At 33.5% G+C, this 27,622-nt stretch overlaps 2 protein-coding genes across 7 annotated transcripts; one reads left to right on the top strand and one right to left on the bottom strand.

The window, feature by feature from the left end:
- Positions 1 to 642: 642 nt before the first annotated feature.
- LOC114416574 (formin-like protein 20) lies at positions 643 to 15,076 on the top strand. 6 transcript variants are annotated; one of them, XM_028381485.1, is made up of 17 exons: positions 643 to 818; positions 1,723 to 2,426; positions 2,592 to 2,813; positions 2,891 to 4,593; positions 4,714 to 4,843; positions 5,405 to 5,476; positions 6,428 to 6,526; positions 6,681 to 6,722; positions 9,271 to 9,351; positions 9,429 to 9,479; positions 9,556 to 9,637; positions 9,839 to 9,933; positions 10,009 to 10,080; positions 10,776 to 10,892; positions 13,670 to 13,738; positions 13,821 to 13,887; positions 14,089 to 15,076. In XM_028381485.1, the coding sequence occupies exons 1-17, from the start codon at positions 746 to 748 to the stop codon at positions 14,268 to 14,270; spliced, it is 3,861 nt and encodes a 1,286-aa protein (XP_028237286.1). In that variant the 5' UTR covers positions 643 to 745; the 3' UTR covers positions 14,271 to 15,076. The 6 variants fall into 6 exon arrangements, 4 of the variants coding, with proteins under 4 accessions (XP_028237286.1, XP_028237289.1, XP_028237288.1 ...); XR_003667484.1 differs by having other exon boundaries at positions 746 to 818; positions 10,776 to 10,887; positions 14,089 to 14,160; XM_028381487.1 differs by lacking the exon at positions 643 to 818 and adding an exon at positions 891 to 1,253.
- A 1,279-nt stretch (positions 15,077 to 16,355) lies between these two features.
- Positions 16,356 to 18,162, bottom strand: LOC114416573. The gene has a single exon (XM_028381484.1). It carries the CDS (start codon positions 17,735 to 17,737, stop codon positions 16,751 to 16,753), a length of 987 nt encoding a protein of 328 aa, XP_028237285.1. The 5' UTR covers positions 17,738 to 18,162; the 3' UTR covers positions 16,356 to 16,750.
- Positions 18,163 to 27,622: the final 9,460 nt, after the last annotated feature.

Below are 27,622 nucleotides of genomic sequence, written 5' to 3'. Positions count from 1 at the left end.
GAGTGTACAAGAAAATTGAATGGTATAGAGAAAATATCCCAAAACTTTGTTACATATTCATAATAATGTTGTCCAACTTAAACATAATTCTTTTATTGAAAGAATAATTATATATGATTTTTTTAAAAAAGACTTTTTAAGAAATAGAGTTGATTATAAATTTTCCAATTCAAGATTAAGTACTCAAAATTATAATATAAAATTAAATAATTTGGCATGAAAAAAGCTTTCCTCGACAAAGAATATTTAGAGAGAAATTACATTTATAAAACTAAAGGGTAACTTTTGTAAAAAATTCCATGAAAAAAAAAGTACAAGAAACCATTTTATCAGGACTCTTGTACTTTTTCCTTTGCATAAAGTATCTGCACAAAGTTACCCTTTAAATTAGTTATAAAAAAAAATAAAAATTATTTGAGACAAGGTAAATGTAGTTATGTAAGTACAAGAGTAACTTGTATGATCACCTTGTCCCAAAACGGAAAAAACAACTTGCAACGAAATACGAACGTAGTGCATGGACATGAGGGAAATGGACGAACGAAGATGGTTGTCGTGAGAAAGACTCAAAGAAAAGAAGTGATTTGACGTTGATAATAGACTGAGTTAGTGAGTTTAGTATAAAAAATTCCTACATTTAACTAACGAAAGAAAGAAAGAAAAGCGAGTGAAGGCGCATGGCCCAGTCCCAACCAAGAAAGAACCACTTTTTTTATATTCATCACTACATCTCATTTCCATTCCCATGGCTCTCTTCCGAAGGTTCTTTTACTGGAAACCGCCGGATCACCTCCTCGAGATCTCCGATAGACTCTATGGTCTCTCACTTTCTTTTTCCTTACTTTCTTACACACTTACACCTATATTTTATATATTTATTAAATGTTTTTTGTTCTTTATTATTTTCGAAATTTGAGCTCTTGTTGGGAATTGAAGCATTGTTTTCGTGACTAGTGGTTGAGTTTTGACCCGAGTTTACTGAAATTTTTATTAAGTGGTTTTTATGGTAATACAATGACAAAGTGGACTTGATTTCTTTCTTTTTTGTGGGGTTCTCTGTTGCATTAGGTTTGGTTTATTCCTTGTTGGTTTGTGTTTTTTAGGGTAAGGGGGTGTTTGAGGGGTTATTCTATCTAAGTGTAACAAAATGTGGAATGGGAGGATTGGATTTGAAATAACTGGAGTAAAATAGCAGTCACTGTAGTAATTTTATCAACCGAGGATTGCTGGATGGAAATGGAAACCCCAAGAAGGTTGGTTTTGTGGGGGAAGATGTGTTTTGAGTGAGGGGGTTGTACTTTTCCTCAAGGTTTTGAATTGTGGTTGCGGTCACGGTAATGTTGTGTTCCTTGTATATTGTGGGAAATTTTAGTCAAATGTTGTCACAATTGCAATCGCAATGTGGTTGTAGACACTCAAAAACCTTGATATTGTGTTGGAAATCGTGTTTGAAGACTGTTTTTTAAATCCTTGCTTGTCCTTAAGGAAATTATAGTTGTAGTTATGCCTTGCAACAACAGTTGTTTATGTTCATTACCTTAAGTGAAGATGATACTTGGCAGGTTGAAAGCGTCTCCTCTGTTTAATTTAGTGTAGTGTATAGGATTGGTTTTACTCTTCTAAGCTTCTCGTTTATGAATTGAATTGATTTACTGTATTTTTAGTGTCTTAATGAAGTTGTGTAGTCCTGTATTTCTGTAATATTTGAGTGTGTTTATGCAGTTTTTGATTGCTGCTTCTCCAAGAATGTGTTGGAGGAAGAGGAGTACAAGGCTTATATTGGGGGCATTGTGGCTCAACTACAGGATCACTATCCGGATGCTTCTTTCATGGTGCTCAATTTCAGACAAGGAGATAAGCGCAGTCGAATTTCAGACATTATGTCTCAGTATGAGATGACAGTTATGGAGTACCCTCAGAAATACGAGAGTTGTCCACTTCTTCCTTTAGAGATGATTCACCATTTCCTTCGGTCAAGCGAGAGCTGGCTGTCTCTGGAGGGGCAACAAAATGTGCTTTTGATGCACTGTGAAAGGGGTGGTTGGCCTGTGCTCGCATTTATGCTAGCTGGTCTTCTATTGTACAGGAAACAGTACAGTGGGGAGCACAAGACTCTTGAAATGGTGTACAAGCAAGCACCTAGAGAACTTCTCCACCTTTTATCTCCTTTAAATTCGCAACCTTCTCATTTGAGATATCTTCAGTACATTTCCAGGAGGCATTTGGGTTCTATGTGGCCTCCTCCAGATACACCCTTATATTTGGATTGCCTCATTCTTAGAGTCCTTCCATTGTTTGATGGTGGAAAAGGTTGCAGGCCAGTTGTGCGTGTCTATGGTCCAGACCCTTCAAAACCTGCCAACAGAGGTTCTAAGCTTCTTTTCTCGACCTCAAGGACCCAAAATCTTGTTCGCCACTACCAGCAGGTGATTTAAAGTTTCGCTATTCATAATGAATTGTGAATTGATTGGATAGAATATTTGTGTTAATATTCATAATGAATTTGAATCGATTAGATAGAATATCTGGGCTATTCATAATGAATTGTGAATTAATTAGTAGAATGCCCTCTGAAGAAGTTTTAACCACAGGAAGAATGTATGCTTGTGAAAATTGACATCCATTGTCGTGTTCAAGGAGATGTGGTTCTTGAGTGCATACATTTAAGTGAAGATCTTGTTCGTGAGGAGATGATGTTTAGAGTCATGTTTCATACTGCATTTGTACGGTCAAATATATTGATGCTGAGCCGTGATGAAATTGATATTCTGTGGGATGCAAAGGATCAGTTCCCTAAGGACTTCAGATTTGAGGTAAGTTATTGTTTTTCATATGTCAAAGTTATTACCTGAAGCAATAGCAGTTGAACACATAATCGTGTCTGTATCAGGTGCTTTTTTTGGATGCTGATGCTGTTATACCTAATCTAACCACATTCAATGCGAGTGAATATGCAAATGACACTGAATGTGCTTCACCTGAGGCTGAGGAATTCTATGAAGCGGAAGAGATCTTCAGCAATATAATTGATGCTCAAGAAGGTAAGGGGGATTACGATTCTCCAATGGTTCTTGATGATGGAAGTCATAAAGAGCTCTGGAAAGAGTATTCAGATCCTCATACTTTTCAGGATTTCATGTTAGATGATGGGATTCACCAACAGGTTGATGATGTGAAGTACAAGCTTGACGAGAGGGTGGTTTCAGATACTCATGCTTTGAAAGATATTGGCGTGGATTATGGAGTCACTTTTATGACAAAGGAAGTCAGTGTGGATGCGCATGATGAGTTGTCAGGTATGCAGAACAAGTGTGATGAAGATAACAATGAAAAGAAACAACTTCCTTCAAGCTCAAAGCCAGTGGGAGATACAGTTGTACCAAAGCAAAAAACTAAAGAACAAGAACCACATGGTTTTCAGGCAAAACAAGCAAAACCCAATGCAACAACTAGGTGGATTCCTTCTAATAAGGGTTCTTATCAAGATTCAATGCACGTCTCATATCCACCATCAAGAAATAATAATTCACCAGCTAACCTTTCAAATGTTACCTCAGCAAAGGAGAAGATTACTGATGCCAAAGGAAAATCTATTTCTGGTTCTTATGTCTCTGAAGTAATTGTTTCTATGGACATGAGAAATGACCTGAAAAGCTGTATAGGGGATAATTCAAAATCTTCAGACAGCATAGCTGAAATAGACTCAAACTCTCCACTACCATCATTACTGTCAGTCAAAGAGACATCTCTTCAATCAGCTACTCAAACACCACAACAGAGCTACAATCAAATGTTACAACTTCATCCTCCACCTCCTCCTCCACCTCCATTTTTTGGGCAGAATAGAGGGAGCTTCATAACTCCTACCCAATGGACATCTGTTTATTCATCCATTGCCATTGTTGGACAAAATAATGGTGCTTTAGCTCCTCCTCCCTCAGCTCCTTCCATTGCAAGTGGTGCAATTACATCAAAAGTTTCTGAATTAATTGATGCAGTTTCCGTTCCCCATCCTCCACCATCACTACCACCACCACCACCTCCTCCTCCTCCTATGTTGTCTACAATTGGAGCTCCACTGCCTCCTTCCTCATTACCTCCAACATCATTTAAAGCTCCACCGCCACATCCACCTTCACCTCCTTTAAGTAAATCTACACCACTGCCTTCTCCTCCTTTAAGTACTGCTCCACCACCACCACCTCTTCCTGCATCAAGTGGAGCCCCACCTCCACCGCCACCTCCTTCATTGTCTAGAGCCCCACCTCCCCCGCCTCCACCAACTCATAGACCACCACCTTCAATGCATGGAGGCACACCTCCTCCACCACCTCCAAGTGGTCGAGGCCCACCTCCTACTGGATATCGGGCCCCTGCCGCTCCTGCTCCTTTTGGACCTCTAGGTGGGGCTCCTTCTCCGTCGCCACTTGGAACTGATCCAAGAGGGAGAGGGCGTGGACTTACACGTCCTACGGGAGCTGGTGCTATGGCAGCTCGGCGGTCCTCCTTAAAGCCTCTGCATTGGAGTAAGGTAACAAGGGCATTGCAAGGAAGTTTATGGGATGAATTACAAAGACGTGGAGACCCTCAAATGTAATTTGACTTGCCTATTGCAAGATTTTATTGATTCATTTCAATTCCCTATAAGTATACACTTCACTGCATGCTTTCAATCCTCCATGTTGTAACGAATGGTTTTACATTTTATCGTAGAACACAAGAGTTTGACGTTTCAGAGATAGAAAAGCTTTTTTCTGCAAATGTTCCAAAACCTGCTGATTCAGATGGTAAATCTGGTGGGCGACGTAAATCTGTTGGATCCAAAACTGACAAAATCCACTTGGTAATCTTCTAAATGAATATTCTAAATATTTTATTTTTTAAATAATCCTCGTAAAAGATGATTTGACAGATTTTATTGGTAGTCTTTCCTTTTGGAAGTGTAATCATCATGATTTGTAATTGTACTTCACAACAAAGGTTGTTGATGTTAAAGGATTCATTAATTTAAAATTGGAATTTAGTACCATTGTTTTGTATGCTTAGTAATTTGTTCATAAAAGAAGTCATTTTTCATTGTGGTCTGACTTGAGTGATTAGGTAATCTCTCTTTAACTGTGAAGGAATCAAATGCATTTTTTCCTATAGTTTTGTTATGTCAAGAAAAATATCAAACATACCTTGGTACATAAAGTATTGAGCATGGATGATTATCTTGGAAATTTGTCTTTAATGTTATTATTATTGTTTTCTCTTCTATTTTCTGGAATTAAAATTCAAATACAGCAAAAGGGCAGTGTGCATTTTATTGGCTGTTAACGCATTTATTCAAAATCATCAAGTTCATGTTCGTTTTGTATTTTCTAGTATCTAATAAATAGGTTGTTTGTATGATTAATTGTAGATTGACCTAAGGAGGGCCAATAATACTGAAATTATGCTCACAAAGGTTAAGATGCCACTTCCTGATATTATGGTAAGTTGATACTTTGAAATTTCTTAATTCATGTCAGCAATTTTAAATGTATAATCATGCAAGCTAGGATCTTACATTAAATCCGATTATAATGAACAATAGTATTCTTTTTCATGAAGCATAAATTTTAATTTTGGAATGCAAGTTCAGCTAGACATGTGCTAGCTTTGGCTTGAAGGTGAAAATTGGATACATATTGCTCAGTTTAGGAATCTTGGATCTATCATACAAAATGACAGAATAAAGAGAGACAGGTATCAAGATTTGTGGATGAAATCAATAAATGCTTCTATTGTTATTGGTGAGCAAGCCACTCAAGCTTAAAGGAAAATGTTACTATATTTATACATAAGACTGGAAATGCTTTATGGTACAGAATGCAGGGCAATAAAGTGCCAAAAGAAAGTTTAAGTCAAGTGTTCCAGAGATGAGAATCTTGTAGTGAATGAGAGGAGAGGACAGACAAGAAAAGAGAAGATGATGACTGAGTTTACCAGAGATAAAGTAGAAGCAGTATTTATTAAGAAGGAAAAAGATGATAGAATCCCACATAATAAAAGCCCCAGTAAGAAGAGTGATCAGATGGAGGATAACCCAATAAATAAAGGTAAAGACAGAAAAACTATAAGAGAAGTCATTAAAAAGATTTAGGTATACATGCCTTCTTTGAGAACTTGGTTTAAGAAATAATGATGTTGTTTGATCCATGGAGGCGACCTCAGCTAATGGGAAAGCACTTTTGTTGTTGTAGTTGTTATAGTGGCATTTGCATTAAGGTCATGCTTGAATTTTTTTTTTGGATGTGTGTAGTTATAAGTTAAGACTAAAAGCTTTTGATAGTAGATGTTCTTGGTAACAGATTCTTGCCTTATCATATATGTGGAAATTAAATCTCCCCCCTGTAACTTTTTCAATTTATTGTCTTTAACATGTTGAAATTCATATTATCAGGCTGCAGTACTGGCTATGGATGATTCAGTGTTAGATGTTGATCAGGTGGAAAATCTCATTAAATTTTGTCCTACCAAAGAGGAAATAGAGCTTTTAAAGGTGAAGCTTAACAAATTTATACATGATTCTTGCATCTTGCTTTGACAATTAAGGGTTCTCATTTCTAGCATTTGCTGTTACTATGAATTTCTACCTTTTATTGTAATTTTCTTGCTTTTCTAATTTTGATTAATCTTGGTTATGGTTTATATAGGGATACACCGGTGATAAGGAGAATTTGGGGAAGTGTGAAAAGGTTTGTGAATTATTTTTTTAACCATAATTTTATATAGTACTTCAGAAAAGAAAAATGCGAGCACAGAGAACTTGTATGGGAAGAATATTTGGCATATCCATAGCTGATTCATGTGGTGGTGTCTTCAAGTTTACATGAAGGATGATTGGGCTGTCTTGAAAGCACAGTTTTACTACAGTGTAGTAATGATAGGATAAACTACTGATACTCTGATTTGATTTGAGAGGAGAATTAAAAGTAAAAAAGGTGAAATTATAAGGTTCTGTTTGTGATTTTTTTGGATTGGAAGTCATTGCTTACCTTAATATTTAGAAGGTGAAAAGAATAAAGATTAGATAGCCAAATTACCATAATAAAAGATGCAGGTTTATTTTAAGGAAAAAATTGATGGAATGTGAATTGAAACTAAAGAATTACAGAACACTCCCTACTGTTAGGTTCTCGTGACATTCTTTTGGTCATGGGTGCAAACCTTGTACTTCATCTTTTTCTTTAGTCTGTGCCTCCAATACCTGAGATTGTGGACAGATTCCTCTACTGTTGCTGGTTGCTCAAGGTGGTGAGTCTTTCATAATACTTTACCCCAAGCATCTTCCTTCAAGTATTTGAATCAAAACCTCTGTCAGGTCTTCCCATGTCGAAGTTAGGGTATTCCTTCTCTAGAATCTAAACCATTGCACTACTATTCCATCCATATTACAGTATTTGTGTAATTGTGTGTATTCAGACCACACATATGATCTTATTTATAATCAAGAATAATGATACAATTAAGCAAAGAAATCACTAACATAATCCCTAATATTCAGCTATACAATCATATCTTTTAGCACTAATGAAAGTATATTGTACCTTCTTTGTGGACTGCATCCTGCACCTCAGAATTTTTCAGCTCTAGCTATCCAGCCTAAAAGGTCATGTCCCACGAAACTGGGCAATTCCACATTCTTCTTGCATGAAGGGATGCCTCTTCTTCCATTTTCGGACACATCATCATGAAGATTTGTCTCAACTTGTCTTCTCCTTCCTCCCCCTCCATACCTCGCACACTTTTCTTGACCTACAAGGAGTTTGGCATCCAATGAATTGCTAGCCATTTTTTTTTGTGCAATTGGACAAAGTTTTCCAACACTTCAACCACCTTCATCTTCTCTGAATTGTTGATTCGGCAGGTCAGATCATAATGCTAGGGTCCCAAAAGTGAAAAAGAAAACCTAGAAGTGGGATGGTGAGATAGGAATGTAGAATAGAAAAAGTAGAGTAAGAGAATGAAGGGGATTCTTAGAATTTGGACTTAAGGCCTAACTCAACCTTACAAAACTGGCTTGTAAGGCAAGAACTGTCTAGGCCTTATAAGGACTACATTGGTCATATCTCTAGTCAATGTGGGAATACAATACATCCCCTCACACCCAGGATTGGACATTTGGAACATAGAAAATGTTGGTGGCCCAGCAACAACACCCCCCCACGCTTAAGAATAGACATCTAGAATGTAGATAAATATGGGTGGTCCAATAACTGGATGAATATATAACAAGCTCTAATACCATCTAGCAAATTATGTAACAAGCTGAATAGATCAAGCTCTGGTACAAATGTAACAAGCTTGACGCATTGATATATATATATATATATATATGCTCCAGCTTCAGGGGTAGAGTTAAGATATGTTGAGATATTATCTTACTGTTATCCTATTCTATTTCCCTATTTTATTTTAGTATCCTTAGATAGCTTGATCATATTATTTAATTTCTTTAGACAGCTTGACCATGATCTCTAAACTTAGGGACTGATTTAGATTTTGTAATTCCTTTCATCCCAATGTGGTATCAAAACATTGGTATCCAACACGAAAAGAGATTTTTGCTTCCTTTTCTTTCTCTTCTCTCCTACAAATAAAGATCTTAATCCTTGCTCTAATACCATTTTTGAATTTTGGCCTTAGAGTTTAACTCAATTTCACAAAACCAGCTTGTAAGGTGTTGACTGCCTAAGCCTTATAAGGACTATATTGGTTATATCTCTTGTCAATGTGGTATCTAAACAGGGATCTGTATTACAAAGAAAAAGTGATGAATAGGGAGACTTCAACCCGAATTCCCTGCAGTCACACAGTCATAAATCAGAACTGTTTGACGAAGATCGAATGATTTGTATTTCAGATGCCTATTTAAAGTCTAATTTTTGGAGATAAAATATAAGCTGTCTGATTTATGGAGATAAAATATAAGCCGTCTGATCTTTATCCAATGGTTCCAATTGGCTGACTATGTGAATGTATTAATAAGCGTATACCAATTCAATTGGCCATACAGAGAGTGAATCAAAATCATGAAAAAAGACAGCATATATCAATTTAAAGTTCATGTAATGAGACAATGACAGATTGGTTGTCTGGTGGCATACTAAAGAAAAAAATTGTGTTACTCTTATCAATCTCTTCTGTCGAGACTTGGATTATAAACAAATTCTTTTGGTCTTTGTTAATTCAAGAACCTGTGTATGTGCAATCATATTCTTATATACATTGATTATGTTTCAGTATTTTTTGGAGGTGATGAAAGTGCCAAGAGTGGAGTCAAAATTCAGAGTTTTCTCTTTCAAGATTCAGTTTAGGACTCAGGTTTGCTGTTGTCTGTAATGTTCTTCTGAATTTTTTTTTGGATTTGCTTTCTTGCATATCTTATTTCCACTTTGCAGATTACAGAGTTTAAGAAGAGCTTAAACACAGTGAACTCTGCCTGTGAAGAGGTACTTTGCTTATGAATCTAACAAACATATGTTGCTTGTATTTTTTTTAACCATGTGCATTTTTTCTTGCCAATAGGTCCGAAACTCATTCAAACTGAAGGAGATTATGAAGAAAATTCTTTATTTGGGTAATACATTGAATCAAGGAACAGCAAGGGGTATGTCTTCTTTTAGTAATAGAAATGTCTTTATTACCTTTCACTTCTGGCTATGGGAAATATATATGGTGCTACTTCTGTCTATTTTAAAAATTAGATAATACTTGGCCCTTCTTCATATGTTAGTAAAGAAATTTTATTTGTTTTTTTATATATCTGATTTCATATACAATGAGTGTGAAATGCTTCCACTTTGTACAGGATCTGCTGTTGGATTCAAGTTAGATAGTCTTCTAAAACTAACTGAAACTCGTGCTTCAAACAGTAAAATGACACTCATGCATTTTCTTTGCAAGGTAATAGTCTTAGTTGCATTAAATGAAGATTTTACTGGTGGTTTACCTTTCTGTTTCTTTCTATTTGAACTCCAGGTCTTAGCTGAAAGGTTTCCCGGACTCCTTGATTTTCACCATGACCTTGTTAGCCTGGAAGCAGCCACTAAGGTAACAATTTATATTTTGGTTCTTTATATGCAAAAGAACAAAGGTCTGCTGCACCTTGTTACCCTGATTGACTAGTCCAATTTCACTTTCCCCCCTTATTTGTAAAGCACATTCCTTCCTGTTGCAATGCCAGACAAAAATTCATCATTTTTGGCATAGTCATAAGGTTTTTTTTTTAATCATTTTCCTTCCAAAGAATCACATTGGACTTTGCAAATGTCATGTTAAATCAAATGCGATTTACTTACTGTAAATTATGGGGGAAATGCAATTGGACTACTAAATTTGGCTAGGAAAGTAGAGTTGACCCAAATGTAAAAGTCCAAAATTAGCATCCTTCAACTTTGGCCCTTTGATAAATATCCACTGTAAAACAAAAGTGTGCAAATTTAGGAACCATAGGAGAAATTGCAACTTCCCATAATCATAAAATCGAGAAATTTCACACAGGAGCACACTTGTTGAATCAAGAAATTTTAGTTCTATTGACCACTTGATCAATAGAACTAGGTTTTGAAACTTGAAAGTGAAGCGGGGTTGGTTGCTGAAAATCAACAATCAAACCTTGGATTTGGCTGGCTATTAATCAAAGGGTATCTGCACTTTTAATGAAAAGAAAATGCTTTTTTTTCTGGCTGTCAGTAATAGTTAATGTAATTGCAATGAATAGTGATCATAAATTCCTGATCTTGCAGATACAATTGAAATCATTAGCAGAAGAAATGCAGGCAATCATCAGGGGATTAGAAAAGGTTAAACAGGAGCTTGCTGCATCTAAAAATGATGGCCCTGTGTCTGACATTTTTCGTAAGGTGTTTAGTATTCTTGATTCTTCACTATATCAAGTAAAGAGCATAATACAATGCAAAGAAAGTTATGTGTCTAAACTTAATTCATAATACTGGTTTCCTGCATCATGAAGGTCGTTGACAGTGTAATTTTATTATTATTTTTGTTGGAAATTGGTCTTAGGGCCTAATTCAACTGCACAAAACCAACTTGTAAGATGAGGACTACCCAAGCTTTATAGGCTCCATTTTATGCCATATCTCTAGTCGATGTGGGACTAAACCACCACCCTTGAGGCTGCAATTAAGGTAGCCCCCAAAGAGGGAACAACTATGGCAAGCTAGACCACAATTAAGGTGGATTTCCAACACCCCCCTCACGCCCATGGCTATTGGCCTAGAGTGTGCAAATGCAGGTGATTCAACAATGAATCTAGAATAAGTTTTGATACCATCTTAGAAATTGGTCTTAGGGCCTAACTCAACCACACAAAATTAGCTTGTAAGGTGAGGACTATCCAAGCTTTATAAGCTCTATCTATGCCATATTTTTAGTCGATGTGGGACTAAACTACCACCCCCACCATCCTTTAGACTGCAATTAAGGTAGAGCCCAAAGAGGAAGCAACTAAGGCTGGCTACGGGTGACCGTAATTAAGGTGGCTTTCCAAAAAATTTCATCATCAGTTAATTCCAGTTTACAAGCCCAAGGAGTTCTAATCTAGATGTGTGGATTAAAGCTCCATCAATTTTTTCCATAAATTTTGTTTCTTAATTGTATTTATTTGGGTGCAATTTTGGTCTCAATCTTTTGATTTATAAAATTGGTTATAAAGTGGCCAACATAATTCTTATTTTAGCACCTATTTACCCTAAAGGGGTGAAATCATTATCATGGTTCCATAAAATAGAACTCTTATATTAGCACCTCTTTTTCCTTGAGTAAATGGTGATAATTATAGTTCCAAGAACCACTCCATAATTGGCAAGCAAATCTAGAGAACTAGATACTTTCTAATAGAAGATATTATTGTGGAAATTAATCAACAATTCTCAAAAGCTCATTTTTTTTTCTTTTTAATAATTCTTTCATACAAATAGGTAAAGATTGGAGCTGATGTTGGCCTTTTGGAAGGGCTTGTAGGGTTATTTAGTGAGTTGTGCTGGACCACTGAAGTTATGAAGTTTTCTTTAGCTACAAGTTTCAATGGAATGAAAGGCAATAATACATCAGTGATTTAAGTGAAATTAGAGGTATTGCAAATAGTGTACTACTCTAAAGCCTAAGTCCTCCTTGAGTTTGTGGTATGTCCTTACTTTGGAAATGGGCAACCTTTTCTCCCACATAACTTTTCAGAAAGTGGTGATAAAAAAGAAAGAAAAATGAAGGAAAGATATTTTAGGATTGTCACCAAGATTCATAATCGATCAATAGAATCCTAGAAGAAGCTCAAACTGAAATTTCCCAAACCTGAAGAGAAGGGAACTGTTGCTGTCTCTTTCTCAAACAACTTACCTTGTTGTAAAAGAAGTGTTATGTTCTTGCAATGTTTTAACTATGATGGGTGCCAAAGAGTTCTTTGGTTTATTTGGTTGAAGTCAAATACTCATTCATATCATTAAGGATGTCTCTTTTGCCAGTTTTCCCCTAAAGTTGTTATGGCAGAAAAATGTATATATGGCTTCTTTTTATGTTCTGCTCATAGTTGCTTAAAGGGAGTTGCAATTCCTGAAATCTTATCAGACTTTACACTCCTCATTTCTCTCTATCAATTATTTTGTACTGTCCAAAAGAAAATTGTTCGTTATCTAATTCCGAGTTTGCATTCCCAATGCTTGTGGAGCAGTGTTGCTATTGGCTTTTAGTAAGTTATTGAGCTTGTCATGTACCTACTCTCCCAAATGCTTGAGCTGTTAGGTAAGGCACATGGATGGTTTTATATTACATTTCTACCCCCCCCCCCCCCCCCCCCCTCCCTTGTACAAGAATCATTTGGGCTTGAAGCATGTATTATGCACCAGCCTTCCTACCTTGTGCTAAATTCAACTTTTTATTAGAAAAATGAGTGGTAATGATCAAATTTTCACTCAATCATTAAGTCTCTGAAACCATGTCATGAACCAACTTTCCTTAAAGCTTAAACTATAAGGTGAAGACATATGAATGGTTTTATATCACATCTGAACAGAATGGATGTGATGACACTTAATATTTTTGTTACTTCAGTCTTGTGCAAATATTATGTGTCACTAAATATTTTTGTTACATTTGTTACTTCAGTCTTGTGCAAATATTATGTGTCACTAAATATTTTTGTTACATTTGTTACTTCAGTCTTGTGCAAATATTATGTGTCACTGTCGAACCAAAATTAAGGTGCCCTTTAACTTGTTTTAGAAGTGAATAAACTCTCCATCATATTGCATGCATGAAGCTAATCAAGTGGTAAGGATCAAATTCTACACTACTTTCTCATCAAATCTTTGAAACCAAGCCATGAACCAACTTTCCCAAAAGCTTAAACTATTAGGTGAAGACATAAGATATATGAATGATTTTACATTACATCTTTAACAGAATATATGCAATGACATGAATATTTTTTTTCTTAAAAAAAAGTGTTACTTTAGTCTTGCACAAATATTATGTGTCAAACCAAAATTAAGGAGTCCTTGAATTTGTTTTAGAAGTGAACAAATACCCTCCATCATATTGTATGCATGAAGCTAATCATAGTTATATAAGTTTGTCATCTAGTGTGTATTTTCAATACATTTGACTCACTTTACTGTTTTTTCAGACATTGAAGGAATTCATTGCTGTTGCAGAGTCGGAGGTGGTATCTGTAACAAACTTATATTCTGTGGTGGTAATATGCTTAGCCATCTTTTTGGTAGATTATACAAGAGGTATAAAGGGACATACAGATTGTGTGTTTTATGTGTGGACAGGGTAGAAATGCAGATGCACTTGCCCTATATTTTGGTGAGGATCCTGCCCGTTGTCCTTTTGAGCAAGGTTGGTTTAGCATTAATACTTATTCTTGTTGTCGGTGGGACAGAGAAGCAGATGGTGAGAGAGGAGAATAGATAAGGAAAGGAGAACTGACTGTAGTTTCATCATTCTTGCATGTTAATACTTTGTTTGACAAAAAGAAGTGACATGTCCTGCTATCTTTTTACAGCTAACTTATTATTTTTGCTTTTTTGTTGATTGCAGTTACTGTAACCCTCTTAAATTTTACAAGGTTGTTTCTGAAAGCACATGAAGAGAATTCCAAACAAGCAGAGTTAGAGAAAAAGAAAGCGGAGAAAGAGGCTGAAATGGAGAAGGCTAAAGGCATTAACTTGATAAGGAAGAGTGGAAAATATGAAGGAGAAGAAAGCGGAGAAAGAGGTTGAAGAAAAAGGCTAGGGCATTCACTTGATGAGGAAGAGCAAAGATAGTTGAAAACTGGGTTGTCTGCTCCTTTGCACCAACATCATTCTCTTTCCAATGAGAGGAGATCTACCTGTGATAAGGGGATTGCTTCCAACATCGAGTTAAGTAGTCCCTTTATGAGATCTTGGTGTGACAATTAGCCTTTCAAGTTGATCTAATGAAGTGAAATGGCAAATTCTTTCCACCTGGAGATCTTTGAACATACAAAAAGGCCTATGAGTTGATTCGTTGATGGCATGATGAATCATATTTTTGTTGATCATTCACAGAAGAATACTCTGGAAAGGCCAAATTTAGACACAGCATGGATACTTCTCATGATGATCACTTGAGAATCATCTGCATCCAGTGAATGCTATGATAATGGATCTGGTTCTTCAATTTAATAAGAAATGTTGAAATAGACCATGCTTCTATTGCAGTAGAGCTGACTTTGGTTTTCTTCATTCAATTGGCATATTTGTCCTGCACCAAAGCCAATGCTGTACCATGAAACCTTGTACAAAATTCGAACCCTCTTTTAGGATTTAATTCTGTCTCATGTAAAATAGAAATTAGTTTGTCTTTTTTCCTTATAATAGTAATTTTAGTGGGACACCCCCAAGAGCATGTTGTATAGCTGTCAGGTTATGAAAAGAAATAGAAATCAAATCAGGTCTCTGTACTGTAACACAAGTGAGGAGAAGGCTTAAATAGAAATGCTAGTTTCAGTTATCTTGTGAAATGCAATACACATTAGTGAAAAGCTTCTTGAGTTCTTGTTGCATTCAGTTGTTCCAGAATGGACTGTGTGCACCCATTTTGGTAGTAGAAAGACACTTTTCAATTCCCTCTGATAGAATAGCTATTTAATGGCACTGCTTAGGAGGTACATCACTGATTGCATCAATATTTGTATTTGCTTAAGTATGTTGTCTGGGGTTCGATAACTAGTCATGTATATGGATAATACTTTGTTAGGAGGGACAAAACTCATTTCGGTGATCTCTACCCATTGAAAGGATTTAGTCTTGGAAAATTGACCGGGGGATATTCTTGGTACAAACCAAAAAATATTTGCAACTACCAAGACATTTTCCATCTGTAAATTCATTTTGTCATACTGAGATTTCATTTGTAGTGGTCATTCAGAATTGTTTACTTGAGTTATTATAGCAGAACAGGCACTGCAATAGTCAGTAAAACCAAGTTTGTCAAAGTCCAAATGCTGAATTATATTTACATTTGATTCCTAGGAGTAACTTCAGCACCATAACTTCATTGATATCTAATTGTGCCTGGAAAGCGGAATGGTGAGAATGGTAAGTATTAACTTCTTTGCTATTCCAATTTACATGTTTCCCTTGCCTCAAGGATTGGTCCATTTGATGTATTCACGGATCCTGGTTTTGATACAGAAAATTCCTACAGCATTTGCATTTCCACTTTTTCTCATCTTTGTTGCCTAGGACAACTGATGAACAAGTTGGAAATATTTCACAAGTGTGCTTTAAAAACACTAAATACCAGTTGAACTTTATATAAGCAATTCAGCTTTTTCTGCAATTAAATGTGTTCCATGGTTTAGATTCCACATATCATGACTGCTCCAAGCTTGTTTCCATTCAATGATCTCATCTATTCGGATCATAATATAATAATACCAACCCTGTATCAGTTTTGACAATTAGGTGGTCTCAAACATACATTTTGAAAAAGAATTTAGAGGCTTGAGCTAATGTAAAATGAACATATTCTTCATGCGGTCCACAAAGCAAAGTCTTACTTTTTTGGCCTGAAACCAAACCAGTAAATTGCTTTGCCTCTAATAGGGTGTTTGGATTTGGGTTTCCCACGGCATGTGTCAAGTCTGAAGCAAAAAAGAATTATTTTTGTATCTTTTAGCTGATTTGACATGATAACGTGCATCCTGATGAAAAATCAAAATACACTACAATTTGTCTTTCATGGGATTCACAACGAAATTGTGCTGGCAGCTGCTTCTATGTTTATTAAAAGGCAACAACAACAATAATACAAGAAATTGAGTGGCCCTTATTTTCCTGTAACATTAAGATGAGAGTATTCATCTATCTAAAATGTTACAAAACGCAAGGAAATAAACAGGAGCTTTTGTATTATTCACAAGTAAAAGATTAATAAATATACAAGGTAGAGAGATGGAATAAAAAGAAGACATTTGAACAACATAAAAGAAAGACATTAAAATATAATGGTAGATCAATCTTTAGCTTCTTGTTTCTGCATATAGTTGAGCTGAGGTCCCTCTGTTGAAACCTTTATGCCTTCAGAAGTTGCTCGATTTGGTTCGAGTAACATGAATGAATTTTTCAAATTCATAGTATATAGTTTGAATAACTTGTAGCTCCTTCCCTTTTGGGAAACATAAGAAGAAAAGCCATAACCAAATTGAAAACAACAATATTCTACCTTATGTTACTTAAGGTAGTTCTTCAAAATTCTTCAATACCATGTAACCACAATTGCCCTCCTCCTCAGGGAATTCAATCCTCAAAAAATGTTTGTCTTCCTGATCACCCCTCAATCCCACCTTGCAGCTTTTGTAAAACATGCAGCTCACAATTGTGTCAATGGTGATGAAAACTGAGAACAAATAGGCAATGAAAATGGCCTCTAAAGCCATAAAAGGCCTTGATGACATTTCACCATTGCGAAAGGCTCTTACAACCCTGAACTGGAACAAGGCCTCAATGGCAGCAAGTCCTACATTGGCAGGAAGTGCCAGGAACAAAGCCATTGATGTCTTTCCCCTTAGCATAACACAGGCCTTCAGAATTGCCATGTACCCTCCATGTCCCTCCATGCCAGATAGTGTCAGTGCCATGTTGCAAATCACAAGTGCATTGGCAAGGATAACAGAAAAGAGAACTGCAGCTGCAGCTGACATAAAAAGTGTGGAACTTGGTGAAGTGTATCCCAGCCCTTCAGCAAAGGTGAAGGCCAAAAAGAGGAGGCAAAAGCAAGATGCATTTGCTGAGAGAATGAAGAAAGAGTTGTAGATGTAGGTAAGTAGAAGAGGCTTGTAATGGAACACCATGGAAGTGAAGGAAGTTGGCAAAGTTGGTTTGTGGTGATTTAGAGCTTGAATTATGGATGCTTTTGCAATGAGGAGAAATGTGAGAGTAAAGGGAAGGGTGAAGATTGAGGAAGTGATTGTTTGAGAAACCTTAAGGTTGAGAATGGTAAACAATTGTGATGTGGAAGGAAAGCCTGCGGCATCAAAGAGAGTCCTTAGGTGACTGTGTATCTGAGGCAAGAGGGATGAAGAGGCTGGCACAAAAGCTTCTGATAGGAGTATTGATGCGGAGAAAGGAAGGGCTAGAAAAGCTGCAGTTGAGGTAAAATAATGGTAGTTTTGAAGAAAACTGTGGATTGATCTTCTCAAAATTTTGCATGAAACCTCCATTGGAATTGATCTTCTTTTTTTCTTTTTCTTTGGAAAAGGAGAGAGGGAAAAGGTGATGAATTGAGTGTCTTCTCAATTCTCACCAAAGGAGACCACCCTATGACACACAAGTGTATGAGATGTTGGTGTTGATGTTTGTTTTCTTTTCTTTCTCAGGTTTTTCTATTGATTTTACTCTTAATTTTTGGAGCTGTTGGTTGGAGAGTTTAAAGGGTTGGTGTTTTTGAAGGAAAGGATAGGCCAACAAAGATAAAACTAACTCCTACCATGGTGGAGTTGTTCAGGAATTTCAGACTGTCTTTATTTTTTCCTCAAGATTTTTTATTTTTTTACCCTTCTTTGTGCAGTGCAAATCCCAACCAATATAGGTTCGTAAGAGAGCACAGCACAGGCAGAGCACCTTTTCAATGGCGTCACTGACTTGATATATTAGCATTTAGCAATAAGTGATTTGGTATGACAGGCTTTAAGTCTTTGTCTTGATTATGAAATGTCTCCTTACTTAAATTGCACATAATTCAGTAGCTTATTATTGATGGCTAGAATACTTTTTTGCAAGTCCAAGTAATATTATTTAAATCATGACAAATTGAATCATTCAATTTTGGCCCCCCTTTATTATTATCCTTGAAATTCAAGGGCCGTTTTAAAAAATTTAACTACAACTCAACACTTGAGTGCCAAAATAAAGAAGCAAAACAACACCTTGCCAATGAAAGAAACTAGCATTTGATCTGACTTCTCATTATATAAAATAAGATCTTTTTTAAGTAATAATTTTATAAGCCTCTTTGACACTTTTCTTTTCACGTGGTATAAGAAGTGAACGTGAATTGCAAGATATAATAGGAAATGTATAAATAGTTGCAAGGTATAATAGCAAATATGTAAACAAATTTTTTTTTTTTGGTAAACCTAGATATCTGAAATTCATTTAAAGATGTTGATATTTCTTAGCAGATATTTTTTTTTAATATACATGGATAATGAATAGAATTTCTAACTATATGCTTATGGTGTATAATTATGAATTATCTATCAAGCAAGCCAAAGTAGTTTACCTTCTACCCCCATCAACAATTATTAGAAAAAAGTCACCCACAATTATTATATGAATACACCAAATCATGACCGTTTATTAACATCAAATCACATGCACATCTGGCGTTATCGATGGATGTGATGTGAGTTCTGGTAGAAGTTGAGCTCTAATCTGACGTGGAGGCATTGGTGACCAATGAGAGAAAAATGTGGTGATTAATTCTTCATTTTTGGTGCAAGTATCATTCAGTTGGTGGAGCTATGTGCTAATGTAGTTTGACCTGATTAGTTAGAGAGTTTTCCATAAGGGATAAGGCCTTATCATAATTTGAATTGATTTGGTTCGGTATAATATAAAGGGAATATTATCTGATCAAACTAGTTTTAGTATTTTAATATTTGAGCTCTACCTCCTTATTATTCCCTTGCTGAGGTGTCAACACATTTGGTGGCATTCTAACTGAAGTTTAATTGTAATTAGGTGATTTGAGGACAATGACCATTATAGATGGTTTAGAGATCAAGGGTTCTTTTTCTTTTTCTCCTTCTTTTGCTTAGTATAATAAAACAAAAACGTAAGATGACAAAAAAATAATAATAGGAGCATTAAAGAAACAAATAATATATATATATATATATATATATATATATATATACACGGTTCCTTTTTTTAATTATTTTGTGGTTAAAATTAATTCTATTTATTAAGTTTGTTTTAAAACAAATATTATATTTGTCCACATGTAAGATGTCACTTTTCTTCTAAATCTTAATCAAAGCAAATTAATACTCTTAATCTTGCTTGAAAAGTCTATCCTAACTTCCCAGGATTCTAACAGAAATCGATGTTGTACATATAATAACTTTTTGACTATCAAAGTGCGAATTACCTAACATGTAACAATCTCTTTCAGCGTTACAAATGAAAGCTTCGATAACTTTCCCCATGTTTATGTCATTTTGGCATACATTTTAATGGGATTAGTATATTTATCTTCTTTTTTTTTTAAATTATGATTTTAATCCTCTTATTTTTTTTAAATTTATGATTTTGGTTTTCTTCAATTTTAATTGTAATATTTGATCCCCTAGCTTTAAAAATTAATAATTTTAATCCTCTTAATAGATTATTAACAAATAATTATGACTAATTTAGTTATTAAATTAATTATAAATTAATCAAAATCATTTATTATTAAATATACTAATCTCATTAAAGTATAAATACATTAAACAAGATTTATCTTATAAATTGACTGTAACATTTTTTCTTTCTTATATATTCTGATTCGAAAAAAATCTTGTTAATTAATGTATTTATACTTTAATGAAATTAGTATATTTATCTGTACATATAATAAAATGGGCCAGAAATTAAATATATATTATTAAAAATATTGCAAGTAGTATAAACTCTAAAGTTAAAGTTCCAATTAATATTATGTAACTTTTAGATAAATGCATTTTAGACACTGACATAATTCATATAAAAACTGAATTTACTAACATTAAAACTTCTCTCGTAGGATTAAATTCACATGCAATCCATTTCAAAATAAATGATCCATTCTTAAAAAATAAAAATAATAACATATATACATATTAAATATTATAATTAAGGATGTCTACTTTAGTTGATTAAATAGTATATATATGCATTAAAACTGTACAGAGATCTCACATTATCTTCCAATCCTTTTTTTTAGTTGTTTGTATAAAATAAATTTATTATTAAATTTTAGAATAATTATCTTAAAAATTATATTTACCATATTTATTTGTAAGTTAAAAGTATAAATTTTTTTACATTTATAGTACATAAAAATTAAGCTTCTAATGTATCGATATCCTCATTAATTGAATTGGGTTGTAATCTAATATCAAATCTTATCTAACGAATATAAAAAAGTTTAAATATGAATTTAGTTTATATAAATTTATCTTTTTACAATTTTAATTCTTGTGTTTTTTCAATTTATATAAAAAAGTTTAATAATACCTTTAAAAAACTTAATCATCAATGAAAATCATGACAAATCTATAAAAAAAAATTTGACGTAAACATTGGTACTCTTTTATGTGTTTAGTAAGAGATGGGGGATTTAATTTTAGAGTTTTTACGCTCTCGATAAGACATTTTCTTAAGTCTAAAATCATATTTTACAAGATAATATATACCTTTTTATTTGTTAAACTCCTCATTTTTATATTTTGTTATAACTAATAATAAAATTGTAATTCTTATTTAACATTTATTTTTTATTACTTAAAATAAAGTTATCTTTTTTTCTTATCGGAAAATGTTAATTAATATGTTACATTATTAGGAAGATTTAAAGTCATGATCTCCTTATCATTTCAACTCTTATATTCTTCTCCTAAACACTAGACCACCTTATGACTCAAAAACAAAAAAAAAAAACTAACATTGTAGATGGAAAATGGTTTCGAACCAAGACAACATATGTTTGTTGTTTATATTTTGTATTTGACCATGTTTCAAAGAAGATACTTCGAAAAATATTTGTAATATTAAAATAAAAAGACATCATATGTTTGAGAATTTTTGTAAAGAAATAATCAATTTTTTATGTCTTTTAGTTATCGGTAAAGTCAATGAATATTTTACATAAATATCATGCCAATTTAAAAAATTTAAAGCAAATTTTAAATTGAAACATTTTTTTTAAATGAAGTTGAAACATTTTTAAAATGTTATTTTATTTTTCAAAAATTGCTTGAGCATGACTTTAATAATTAACGATGAAATATATGTAACTACATCCTTTGAACTGAAATATAAGGAGAAAAAAACTAACTCACACTCATCAAGAAAATTAATTAACATTATTTAATTTTGATAATCTAAATAAATAAAAAAGTTACACCCTTTGGTCTTGAATATAACAACAAATGTTTTTTTTTCAAATATAAATAAATTTTGATAATCTTTGTATTATTTAATGAGACTCTCTCCAAAAAAAAAAAGTTGTTAGAAGTAAAATTTTAATTAAATAAAAGATATTTTGGATATATTATCATTAAATAAGAAAAAATTAGTTAAAATTTACTTATATTTTAATCAAAACATTTTTTTTCTTATATTCCCGTTCGGAGGTAGTATTAGTCAGACCTAGTCCATTTTCTATATTAATGTCAACCTGTTATTCATAGCCATTAGGTATTTTAATTAAATCACTCATATATTTGTATAAATGTTTTTTTTTTAACTGAAATTTGTATAAATGCTATATAAGAGAAAAGGTGAAATTTTAAAAGTAATTCAATAAGCACCAAGAGGCTCGAGCAAATTATAATAAGAAGGGGGTAGGACCGTAGGAAATCTTTCAACACACAAGGAATTATGTTTCAATGAAAATACACTTATAAATACCTGATACAATAGTAATTAAGGCAGGTAAATGTGAATCGTCCTTGAGAGGAACACGTAGGTCAATTGGCTAGTGCATATCTTACAAACCTTTGTTAAATGAAATGGTTGATGATGATCATGTTAAAAAAACAGGTGAAGGGATTGGTGATGGGAGTTGGGACAAATGACAAGAGTAAGGAATGATATCAATCAGTGAATAAAATGCATGAATGGATAAAAAATAATGGAAATAATCATCAATCATATCAACACCAACTAATATTTAACATATAGTTAATATTTAGAATTAATTAAGGTTTTAATCCCTAAAATTTTTAATTTTTAGATTTTAGTCTTTAAATAAAATGTTAACCAGTCAAGATTCTTAATCTTTTATTTATTATATATTTTAGTCTTTATCGTTAGATTGTGTCATCCAGAAATGATATAACGGTTAAAGATTATCATGTTATTGCTTTAATTATTTAATGATAGTTCTTTTTTTTTTTGGTTAAAAAATACCTCATAATTGTTTATTGCTCCATAAAAAACATTTTCTGGCAAAAATTATTAGACAACACACATCAAAACAGGTGTTCTTCCCAAATCAAACTGAGGAACACAACAACAAACCGAACACTATATAACACCCCGTTTTCTTTAGCTAAAAAAATTAAAAATTATTAAAAGGAATTTTAATTAAAATAAATGAGTTTTTATTTAAATAAAAATATAGATTTAGAATAAATAATAAATATGAGTTTTTAGAAAGTAAAAAGAAAATTTTAGAAAATAAGAGAGGTTTATTTATCCATTTATTTATTTATTTAATAGAAAGAAAATAGTGTTTTTATAATTAATAAAATAAACTAGAAAAAAATAGGAATGAGAATTAGATTCTCAAATTTCTCACTATATAAAGAAACTTTTAACCCCAAAATAGTTTTACAAAACATTTTCTATATTTTTTGTTCCTTTTCTCTAACACTAAATAACCTTACCAGAGCAATCTGAGAAGGAGCTCTGAAAAGCACGGGAAATGTCATCATTGTTAATGGAGAACGCTTGACTGACTACATCGAAGTAAAAGATGAGTTACTCACGCTTAAAGATTAGAATAAACATATATAGGGATCCATAGAGGATCAATTTTAGATTATTTTAATCTGTTTCTTTTTTTCTTGAAATTCAATTATTTCCTAAATTTTTCGCTTATTATTGTGAATGAATTTCACTTGTGTAAATTTGATTACACAAGAGTGGAACACAACTAAGTAGATATTACCGGAGTTGCAAGAAAGAAATATGTATCCTTGCGGTTTTACCTAAATATGGGTCAAATAGTTTTAATTATGCATATATCATGACTAAAAGGTTTAGTTAAAATCCTTTTTCAATTAGCCAAATGGCTTTGATGTGTGCCTGGTTGCCCGTAGCTATTTCATCTTATATACATATATTCATTAAATTCCAATACGTGCTTAAGGTTCCCTGGATGTGTATATGGTTTCGTTTTGATATACTTGTGCATATCTAATCATCACGTGAATTATTTACACATATTTCAAGCTTTGATTTCAATTTTGAATTATATTATAATGATCATATATGTAAGCAATCATATTATATGAATTATATGAATTATTTATACATGTTCCCAGAATGCGTATATGGTTTCGTTTTGAATTATATCTAATCATCAAGTGCAATCAGATTTCTTTTGTTTTTTTAAGTACATACATATATGCCTACATATTAACATGTATAGTTATCTTAATATATTATTATATGTTTAGTTATTTTATATATATATATATATATATATATATATATATATATATATATATATTGATTATACTTGTATATTGCATTATTTATATTATAAATTGATATTTAGTACATCATAGTGTTATTATAGCACAATTTTGTGTGGAAGCAAAGCTTCATGATGAATCAACAATGATTCAAAGGTGTTTTGATGATAACAATGATGACAACAAAAGATGATGACAAAGGTGATGAACAAAAAGCTCAAAGATCAAAGAACAACTCAAGTGAATCAAGAACAAGTCAAGAGTTCAAGAATCAAGAAGAATTCAAGACTCAAGAAGAAAGTCTGCAATCAAGAATCAAGATTCAAGATCTCAAGAATCAAGATCAAGATTCAAGACTCAAGATTTAATAATGAAGAAAAGACTCAATCAAGATAAGTATTAAAAAGTTTTTCAAAACTTTGAATAGCACATGAGTTTTTGACAAAACCTTTACCAAAGAGTTTTTACTCTCTAGTAATCGATTACCATATTGTTGTAATCGATTACCAGTAGTAAAATGAGTTTGAAAAAGTTTTCAAACTGAATTTACAACGTTCCAAATATTTTCAAAAGGCTGTAATCGATTACAATGTTTTGGTAATCGATTACTAGTATCCTTGAACGTTGAAATTCAAATTTAAAAGTGAAGAGTCACATTGTTTCACTCAAAAGCTTTCTGTAATCGATTACACTTATTTGGTAATCGATTACCAGTGACTGTTTCTGAAAAATCAAAAGATGTAACTCTTCAAAAAGGTTTTGACTTTTTCAAATGGGTTTTAAGTTTTTCTAAAAGTTATAACTCTTCTGAATGACCTTCTTGACCAGACATGAAGAGTCTATAAAAGCAAGGCTTTGTTTTGCATTTTAATCAATCTTTCTAACAACAATCTTGAATACTTTTCCAATCATTTCATTACAATCCTTTACAAGCCTTGAATCTCTTTGAACTTCTTCTTCTTCTTTTGTACCAAAAGCTTTATGAAGTTTTCTGGTTTTCTAAACCTTGAAAACTTGTGTTATTCATCTTTTCATTCTCTTCTCCCTTTGCCAAAAAGAATTCGCCAAGGACTAACCGCCTGAATTCTTTTTGTGTCTTTCTTCTTTCTTTTCCAAAAGAACAAGGGACTAACCGCCTGAATTCTTTTGTGTCTCCCTTCTCCCTTGTCAAAGAATTCAAAACGACACAGTCTGAGAATTCTTTTGATTCTTCCCATTCCCTAATACAAAAGCGTTCAAAGGTTTAACCGCCTGAGAATTCTTTTGTATCCCCATTCACAAAGTATCAAAGGTGTAACAGCCTGAGATCTTTGTCTTAACACATTGGAGGGTACATCCTTTGTGGTACAAGTAGAGGGTACATTTACTTGGGTTTGACTGAGAACAAGAGAGGGTACATCTCTTGTGGATCAGTTCTAGTGGAGGGTACATCCACTAGGGTTTCAAAGAGAACAAGGGAGGGTGCATCCCTTGTGGATCTTTGCTTGTAAAAGGATTTTTACAAGGTTGAAAGAAATCTCAAGGACCGCAGGTCACTTGGGGACTGGAGGTAGGCACGGGTTGTTGCCTAACCAGTATAAAAACTCTTGTGTGTTTGGTTCCTTCTTCCCTACCCTTTCACTTTCCACTGTGCATTTAATTTTCGCTTTTACTTTCTGTTAAGTTTCTCTTCTACTCTATATTCTCTTAACAACAAAAGTAAAAGCCTTAAAAGAGTAATTTTTAATTGGTAAAGTTTTAGGAATAATTAATTCAACCCCCCCTTCTTAATTATTCTGAGGCCACTCGATCCAACATTTTGAAAATGCTTATTGTCATGAAATTGGAAATAGTTTGACCGTTATATATGTGTATGTGTATGTTGTGTCCTATGAACATTGTTATGAATGTTATGAAGATGTATAAATGAATATGAGGTGAATTAAGTGATAATTGAGATGTTGTATGCAATGAGTTGTGAGTCATGAACTGTGTAGTCACACAACTGTAAGATCCTTTAAGGGGGACAAGTTTGTGATGGGCCCCATTGTGGGAACCTGATGAGTTTAATCACTTGAGACGTGATGAGTTAAAATAATTTTGAAAATAATTAAGATTTTGAAAACAATTGAGTAGTTGTGTGCATTGCATAGTTTATAGGTAGAGTCTGTGTATTAAAATATTTTATGGATTGGACCTGAATCAGGAGGGAGAGGCCCTAGCGAACTTCTCGAAGTCTAGGTATTGGGGGTAAATACACTCGGTTTGAGTGCTCCTTTAAGTCAATGCTAATCCCACATGGTTGGAGCATTCTCGCAAAACAGAGTGACCCTGACTGGTCTCCTTAAGATTTCACTTAGTGAGAGTGACTTGTCTTACCCATTGTGAGGCATGTCTTATCATGTCTCCTAGGCGCTCAATGAGGTTTTTCACTAAAAATGGTACCACATTATATGTAGACTTGAGTCTAGTATATATGTTGCATAATGTTTGTGTTTGACTTTCATTGAGGTACCAATTGAGGTTTCAGTGTTGTTTTTTGGAGTGTGTGAACTTGAATAAGTATGAATAATGTGTGTGATTTTGTGAAATGAGGTTGTTTATGTAAATTCAACTCTAAGTATTATATGTTTCACATGCTCTAGTGTTTTATTATATACGAATGTGATAACTCATTTCCGGTGTGTGTTAGTGTTTAGGTTGAATGCCATTTTATTCCAGGTGAGCCATCATATGATGAGTTCCATGCTGAAGATGGAGAGGCTTAACCTTTGTCAGGGAAATGTTCTGATAAATGTGACATCAAGGCATGGGATTTTATTTCATATGTTACAATTCCATGAATAGTATAGTTGTTTTATGTTTTCTGCTATTAGTTTGACTTTTTTTCATTCAGAATGGACAACCTTATTTTGAGTCAAGATAATTTTATTATTTATTTGGACAAGTTCTATTATGATTTTAGAAAAATGAATGTGGACAGTTTACCCTTTTTGAAATGCTTTTATTTAAATGTGTTTTAAAACTTTTAATTAATTATGCATTTCTATTCCTTTTATTATTAGTGCATATATGTGTGGGGTAAAGGGTGTCATACTATAAAACATAAATTCAACCAAATCAAACTTATTTTTAACTTAAGCCAACAAAAAAAAACACAACAATAACAAGAGTTTTGCTTGGGGCACCAACAGATTTATTGGTACACCGTACACCCAACAAAATTTTCTAAATGACCATTATACCCCTGGCTTATAAGTATCAGTATCCTTCTTCATTTTGCGTTCGAGCTTTTGCATCCGAGCTTGTTTTTGTTTTCGTTCACCGTCATTCGCACCATGAGAGGTTATTGGCGAGAGTTTGTCGTTCGTTGTTGTGTCGTCTTTGGGGGTCGTGGCGGTGGCTGGTTTGGTCGGCGGAGGTAAGGTTTTATTATTTTATTTCATAAATTGGTAATCTGTAAGTTAAATTAGTTTTACGGATTGGTAATCCGTAAAATTAAATGAACTTACAGACTGAAAATCCGTATTAGAGTGAATTCGTATACTACTTACGGTTTGGTAATCCGTAGGAAGCATACGGATTATCAATCCATAAGAAGTATACGGATACAGATTCCTAATCCGTAGGAAACATATGGATTCCCAATCCGTAAGGTTGATAAATATTGTTCTTAAT

The sequence above is a fragment of the Glycine soja genome, chromosome 6 (genome assembly GCF_004193775.1).
Source record: "Glycine soja cultivar W05 chromosome 6, ASM419377v2, whole genome shotgun sequence".
Lineage (NCBI taxonomy): Eukaryota > Viridiplantae > Streptophyta > Magnoliopsida > Fabales > Fabaceae > Glycine > Glycine soja.
Note: the sequence above shows the minus strand (reverse complement) of the source record. Positions and strands in the feature narration are given on the sequence as shown.